The sequence below is a fragment of the Myotis davidii genome, unplaced genomic scaffold (assembly GCF_000327345.1).
Source record: "Myotis davidii unplaced genomic scaffold, ASM32734v1 scaffold27, whole genome shotgun sequence".
In the NCBI taxonomy this organism is placed as follows: domain Eukaryota; kingdom Metazoa; phylum Chordata; class Mammalia; order Chiroptera; family Vespertilionidae; genus Myotis; species Myotis davidii.
In genome coordinates this window covers 433263-441460 of record NW_006297821.1, presented here as the reverse complement: position 1 = coordinate 441460, position 8198 = coordinate 433263, and the positions used below count along the sequence as shown (strand labels likewise).

The following is an 8198-nucleotide window of genomic DNA, read 5'->3' as shown; positions in this document are numbered from 1 at the left end:
TTGCTATGTTTGGAAATAGGAAGCCACAAACCATGCACATCTTGAAAGGAGAGGAGATGCTCTCCGCAGCCTGCTCCTGGACAACCTCGTTGATGGTGACCGGGCTTTCCAAGCCCTGCTGCAGCTTGCTCTTGGCCCCCGACTTGCCATTGTGTGTTCGCATGTGGTTCTTCAGAAACCAGGGCTCCTTGAACCTCCGTCCACACACGTGACACCCGTAGGTGAAAGAGTCCTTGTGTTTCTTCATGTGGATCTCCACGTCAAACGCAACTCTGAACGTCTGCCCACACACTTCACAGCTCAGGTCTTCATTCTCTTTGCCACTCTTGTCCTTGGGGGGTTCTGTTCGCACTTGGCCTTTATCTAGAGGGCTGAGATACTCTGCTTCCACACGCAGAACTGCGGGCTCACAGAGGATGGGCCGGTGCTGCAGCAGCACGTGCTTATTGAGGTCTTCAGAGTGGGTGAAGGTCTGACTGCAGAACATGCAGTCCAAGGGCGTGTAGCCTTCGATTTGGATGATGCTCTTCTCTTGCGTGGCTCTGAAAGGAACAGTGGTGGTCCCTTTTACTGACATGGCATCATCTAGCTCCATCTGGCTGCCAAGAGAATTGCCAATAACTTCCGGTCCATCCATATACACTAAGAGAGACTGAGTTGGCATGTTTCCTGTCACTTCAGGACTGTGTATAAAATAAGAATCTGGCTGAGGAATTTCTGGAGTTGGAATAAGGCCACTTGTAATACTTGTCACTCACACCCCCAGCAGTCCTGGGCTTCAAAACTAGAGCAAATATTTGTTATAAAAGTTCAAAAGAAAATGTATATTCCTCTAACTTCTTATCTTCAGAAGTCTTAGGAAGCTCAATGACAGAGTATCACTGGTTCTTTCCGCGATGCTTTGATTCAAATATGAGTCAGCACAAAGCATTACTTCTCTTTGTCTCCACTGAGAGCGAATGAGTCAGTTGAGCAAGTCAATTCCAGCAATCTGGAGACAAGATTTCCAAAACCTAGAGGGGGAAAACAGAAAGGGTTAGCTACGGCCCAAAAGAGAGGGCTGGGTGCATGGTCACAGGGACCTTTTCCATGTAGCAGAGAAGGCATAACTTAACATAGTGCCAGCCTGTTAAACAAGCTGTTGATTAAATAACGATTTCATTTATCCAATCAGCACACCTATTACATCACTAGAATTCCATCCAGTTAGGAAATTTAAAACATGGTGCTTTAATGGTTTAAATCCAAACTGTGCAGTTTCAGGATAGAAACTGTCCAATTCAGATAAATACATCTAAAATGTCACTGAACTGTACATCTGTATATTTATAAACAGCCTGTACAAATCTAGAGACTGTAAGAATGACAAAGAAAGGTAAAATTTTAAAAGCCAGAGCTTCAAACTGTCATATATACAAAAGAACAGACAAGAAACACACATGCCTGAAAGCACACTAGGGGATTACACAAAATAGGGACCTTTCCTAAAATTCCCCTCAAGAAATACAGAACACCTCAAGATGGTGGTTCATCTTGGCCAAAGGAACTATGAGAAATTCTGGTTCACTGGATACTGTACACCCCAAACCACTGCCCAATCACAGTTTGCTTTTGACAACTCTCTATCTTCAACAAGCATCAGGGAAGGCTTCCTGTCCAATAAGGAAATACATACAACACTACTTTGTGAATGTACACGTTTAAAATAAGATCCTCAACATAACTGGTTCAATATGCCTTACTTAGTCTTGAAATCAGAAATGGGTCCTTTCATTTGTATCCACCTTTCGCATGTGCACTGGCTGGGGGCGGGGGGGGGGGGGGGACTGCATTTAGCTCTGATGGCTGATTTAGAAGTCAATTTTCACTCTTGGAGAAGAATTAACCTCTAAAGCCAAAACCCTCCACCTTTACAGCAAGTATAGGAACCGTTTTTAAATAATCCCAACTACTTTAACTGAAGTCAGTTAATTCTACCCAAGAAAACAAAAGGGCATGCAAACTACTCCCACCACAGGCAGGCAACGTTAAAGAAGAAAAAAAAGTTTACTTTCCTTCTCTCCACTTCCTCAAAGAGCAAGCTCAAAGACCAGGAAACATTTCTTCACACTCATCAAAGAGAAACTGTTCATATTCCTTGTTATCTTCATTTTGAAAAAAACTAAACTTTAAACTTTTCCAATGCACTGAAGTATTCTGTGTTAATTTCTTAGTCTTTTGTTTGCCATCACAATAGAGGGTCAAGCCATGGGCTGACTACCAACTTGGAGAGATATCATAGAAGACTCCGGAAACCTGAATTCTAGTCCTGCCTGAGTCACAACCTTAAAGTGGTCACCACATTATCTCAACCATATCTACTTAATGCTTTTAGTGGCAGAAAGGTGATAAATTATAGGTCACCTCATAGTTCCAAAATTCTATGGTTCTGGGGGACAGACCTATATTTATGGACAGATATAGTCAAAAGGATACTTAATGACTATACTAATCAAAACACTAAATGATATTTGAATACATGACTGATCATTTAGGTTTCTATTCAGGCATTTATCATTCAACAAATATTTACTGACTGCCAGCATCCTGCGTACTATTTTAACTGAAGAAATTACCAGCACATATTCTAGAAAAGCAGTTACCAAACCCTGACAACACTGTTTTCACTGGCCAACAGCTAAGTGAGAAAAAGAAAAACAACTCAAGGAGTTCATATTCATTTCAATTTGAATAAAGACTGCCCTCTATTTAAGCTCTTTTCTAGTTTTTGGTGCTAAAATAACCTTTTTAAAAAAAACAAAGGATGCAATGGCACCTAGTAAAGGTATGTTGTTGTTTTTTTAATGTCCTAATTTGGCAAAAATCAAAGTTAGTGGGGAATTCCACTTTTCTAAAAATAATCTTTCCCCAAAAGACACAACCTACACCCAGTTTCTGGATTAGAAACATGAGGTGGGTATCACTGTGACTTCCCACCAGGCAAAGACTGGAAAAGCAGCCTGGAAAGACGGTGGAGGTTCCATTTTTATCTCTGAAATGTTAAATATCTGGGTTATCAGCCTAACAAAAGACCGAAAGGATTGGTAAAGGAAGAAAAAGCGCTTTCCTTTCTGCCTGGCGAGAGGGGAGAGTCGTGAACAGGGTGGAGGCCTGAAGATGAGGGAAGATGGCACAGGCCCAGGAGTCCTCCAGGGTGGCAGGGGGAACACCACCCTTCCAGGGAAAACTGAAGCTCTTCCTCGGGGAGGCTTCTGAGATAGATTCTGATAGTCAGTAACTTGCCTAACTGTCCCAGGCACTAGAGGACCCTGGTTCACTGAAATTCTTGCTACTCACCCACAAGACTGAAAACCCTGGGTCACCACCCCTTTAAAGAGCCTAGAGCCTAGGACAGCCGTGGGCAAACTACGGCCCGTTTGAAATGAATAAAACTAAAAAAAAAAAAAAGACCGTACCCTTTTATGTAATGATGTTTACTTTGAATTTATATTAGTTCACACAAACACTCCATCCATGCTTTTGTTCTGGCCCTCCGGTCCAGTTTAAGAACCCATTGTGGCCCTCGAGTCATAAAGTTTGCCCACCCCTGGCCTAGGAGCAGAGACCCCGTCACCTTGTTCCCCCACCACCTCCAGTGCGTGCCTAGACGGGGCCCCGGACAGAGTTAGGCCCTCAATAAACTCCTGGTGAATAAAGGAACAGCACTACATAGTACTACATAGTACAGTCAGTATATGAATCTCTGGCCTAGGTCACCAACCACACCTGATATTGTTAACTTGAATGTTCATCACAACTTCCACACTGCCATCTCATTACCATTCTCTGCAATTTCAAGAGAGTAATAAAAAGTAAAATCATGTAACCATACCATAAAGTTGACCAGCACAAGCAACCATCACTTTGGTTTACAACCACTCAACTCATAGACCCACTGAAACAAAAATGCGGGCCATGCTTGGGAAACCTAATAGCAAATGCCCCGACGCCTGCCTTAGAAATTATATGTAGACAAAACACTTCCTTAAATTATAGATCAGTATCTACGTCACTTAAAACCAATCTGCTAAACAAAAATATTTAGAGGGATTGTAATAAAGGCTTTCTAATAAATACAGAACTTAGGAGAAATAGACATTCTAACCTAATTACTGTTAACCAACCACCATTTCCAACTGAATGGGGTGAGTGCACACAGCCTTCCCAGACCTCAGTGCTCTCATGTGAAGCACACAGAAGCCACAGAACGATGACTATTGATAATGTCAATTGTCTCTCTTGACAAAGCACTGGAGGGGGGAGGGAGGAGGACATTCTAACCCAACACTTACACTCTAAATGCTTTTAGTGGCAGAAAAGGGAGCATTCCAAACACACTAAGCTACTAAAAAGCACTTCGCAAAAATGGTTTTCAATGTTTAAAAACTTTTCCTAGAACCTTTACTCTCATAAATAGCACTTAACCCTCAGCCATATATATCCAAGGCACCAAAGGCACGAAGTTCTTCAGTTTAACCTTACATTCTGAAAGAACACTAGGGTTTTATTTATATTGTGATTACCTTAATAGATTTTTTTTTAATTTACCACAACACCATCTTTCTAAAAAAAATAGGAACCCTATTGCTCTAACTGCTTGAAATAGAAGTCTGGTGTTTTTTAGGTCATTTCTTCTGTTTTGTTTTGTTTTTTAAGATACCCAATGTGAGTAAAGCTACTGTGAATTCTGCCACTCCCTATAGATCTAAAAATCAGCAAATATTACACAATTATACAGAGCTTAATGAAAAGCACAATAATTTAAGTGTAAGCACAAGTCAGAAGTAAATGCCACCAGGCTGATAATTGCTGTAACTTTAAATATTGTTCTTTATGTGTGGAAGCAACCAGACTGTTACCTTCTGAGACAGCACAGCTGTCCTTCATAAGAGGTATTTTACATTTCTTGATGTGGACTACTCATTACCATAGTATGGAGCAGTAAGGTATTCATGGTCCTCAAAAACTGTCCAAAACACATAAAAATTCTATTTATAGCCACGCATTGTGAAGTAACCAGTAAATCTACTACCCCCCTCCCAGTTAAGAGCCCAATAAAATGATTATTAAAACATACAACCTAAACAAACTGCTAGTCATTGACGAATTCACTTGAACCTTTAAACTGTAAAATTATCTCCAAGATCTGGTTAAGGAAACTTACAGTTCTTATAGAAATTTCCCTAACATATTTTACACATACTATTTTTTCTTAATCTGACTAGTGGAGATAACTCTATATAGTAATCTACAGTAGTAATCAAAACCTGTAATTTAAAATCCTTCAGGACCATTTCAAGGAAATCACCAACGTCACACCCAGGAGTCAACCCCCAACTTTCCTAAAATAGTTGTAGAAAGATGTTTAAAAGTTAAGTGACAGAAAAAGATTAAAATACTCAAAGTTGATATTCAACATCCCAACCTAAACTATTCAAAACCAGATGACTGTTCAAAGGCAGAGTTTGGGAAGATTCTAATCTAAAGGATATAAGCTCATTTTCTTGAAATTGTATGTAAGTGCCCAGTTAGTTCTAAATAGGATTAGAAACCACAGTAGTACTATAAAATGTAATCACATTAGCATATTTGAATGTCATGATTAAAAACGCTGCCTCAGGAAAAAATAAAAAATAAAAAAACTCTGCCTGCTTCATTCCAAATCAATTAAGTCAGTTAAAGGATATTAATGTGAACTTAGAGCACCGTGTATTAGTTTTAGTTTCAGTATTATCAGTATTACAGATACTGTGGTCTGTAAACTGGCAATGAAATTTTTTATCTTGTCCTGAAAGAGAACTATAAGGAAAATGGATAAAAAAAGAATTTTAATTAAGCAAGATTAAGCATTACTATCAATGAGTTCTTATTATGACTTAACCAGTACTACCTTAACATTTTGAAAAGATTTTAGAATATTGCTGTACCAAAGAGAGGGAGCAAGAACTAAAAAAGCAAATTGTTCTATCTTTGCCTGTATTCTTTAACTCTCTACAAGAAAATAGTGAATGCATACAGGTACACACACATATATATATTTGTATATAAACAGATATACAAATAACTTTAAGCATTATACCATACCATACCACTACTCTACACCCCTACACCTCTTTTCCCTCAAGGCCAAAGTGAGTGTTTTTAACTGTACCCAACTTAACTTCAGATTAAACATAAACATGGCAGTCAATGCCTTTTAAAGGCATGAGGTAGTTCTTTACATATAAATACTGCCCTCCCTGTCTTTGTAGAGAGTAAATACTAAAGTTGTAAGTTGGCCCTTTTAAATCACCTGTTTGCTTTCAAAATTAAGAAAGAAAAACTCTTTTCAATTAATACATATAGACAGTGTTCAGTGGATTCATATATGAACGACACTTATCCACTGATTAATGAAAATACTTCTGGTATAAGTGAACTGTTTTTGAAGTTATCCAGATTTGATATAAGTAGGGAAAAACACACACAAGTATTTATCCTAATGCTGATTCAAGAACAAAACATATCTGGGCTCTCAATCTCCAGGCCATATCACTATAAATTTTGAACAATTTTAAATTCAAAAGGCTTTCTGACACTAGAAAATAAGGAACACCTATACACAAAACACAAGAGCCCACAAAAAAACCAGCATCTTTGGTAAAGCTTAAGGACACAGCCTAAGGAATTAAACTCATTCTCTCATACAACTTGCTCAGCTGTCTTTTCAGGTTTAGTAATTTTATTTCTCAACTTGATCATAAAATTACCAAACTGGACCCAAATTTCCAGTAACTCAGCTTTGCTGTTACCCTGGGCAGGAAGTAATGGGGATGTGAAGAACAGGCAGCCAGCAAGTGTTCCAATGCCCTTTTTCAGGAGGGTCCCAATGTTAGACATAAAGGGACAACTGGAGACAGCAGACGCTGGCAAGGGCTGCCCTTTTCTTTATCAGGAAGATAGATTTATAACAAGAATTGAGCTTGCTTATCAGAGCTGCAGATTTTAAGAAAGGATGGTCCCTGTCCTCCCACTTCCTCAAAGTCAGATTCCTATCTGCCCTCACTCATGGTCTCACTTCAAAATCCTTTGCCCCACATACCACTGCACATGTGCCTAACTGTAGTACTGGTTGCAGAAAAACAAGCTAAATCACCTTATTCTTAAGCCAGCATTTCAGTAGAGTTGTTCTGCTACACCCAAAATGAGGCCATTAAGGTATAATGATCAAGCTTCCCTCACCCAAATTTAAGAAATTTCCTGCTGTCTTTGTGTAACTCAGTCTCCCACGTGCATTTAAACTAGTCAACACCCCTCCCCCACATCTGGAGATGAGTAGACAAATCTTCTCTCTTCCTACTGCCCGAGGTTTAATTCACAGGTTGGGACCAAAACCTTCCCTATTTAGAGCATTTGATATGATTGGGATTCCTTTAATGCCTGGACTGTAAATACCTTCAGGTTTTTATTTTGTAACACCTCGGTAATGTGAAAACTATTCTAGCTATCCCAATTTAGTCATTTAATTTAAAGTCTCATTACATTTGTTTTATTCTATTGGCATGCTCATCAGTATATAGAACTGTCTCATGTTTTTATTCCTAAGGCTTGAAAATACCTAGCCACTGTTCACCTATTAAACCATTCTGCTACAGAATTTGATTGAAGTAGGAAATTAGGACTAAACCATTTAAGACAAGTCATACACATCATCCTCAAAACCCATAACGTACAAGCCATATTGGCACACCTTAAACTGAAATTTTTTTTGAGCAAGTGGAAACAAAGCTTCTTGTAAAACATAAGAGAAGGCCAATCACAGCCTTCAGAGTCAGATAAAAGCATATCTCTTTTTTATAAGTAGTACACTGTAGGCAGTCAAGAGTCATTAAAACTACTCCAAAGTCCTTATCAGCCAATATCACGCTGGTGACAATGGAGAGAAAAGAATGTAACTTTATAAAGTGGGAAAACACATCTTTCGGGACCCCTGAGGCTCTCACCAAGCGGCTCGGAATTAAGAGTGCTCTGGAGTTGGGAAAAGGCAACCCTGCTGTGGCAAGAACATGCCATTTCATCATAAACACTGTTACAGGAGAGAAAAGTGATGAGCATTTATCTGAAATGAGACAAAGGGACTGTCCTTGCCAGGCCATTATATTCCTGAGTATTTCATCAGT

General features: G+C 39.2%; 1 protein-coding gene across 1 annotated transcript in view; it reads right to left on the bottom strand.

The window, feature by feature from the left end:
- ZNF217 (zinc finger protein 217) overlaps positions 1 to 7758 on the bottom strand; it is a 17966-nt gene extending 10208 nt beyond the window's left edge. Inside the window, exons 1-2 of the mRNA XM_006773647.2 lie at positions 7752 to 7758; positions 16 to 753 (exon numbers count right to left, since the gene is read on the bottom strand). Of these exons, the coding sequence (XP_006773710.1) occupies positions 16 to 753; positions 7752 to 7758 (745 nt within the window). The remainder of the gene's footprint in view (positions 1 to 15; positions 754 to 7751) is intronic.
- Between the last annotated feature and the right edge of the window lie 440 nt (positions 7759 to 8198).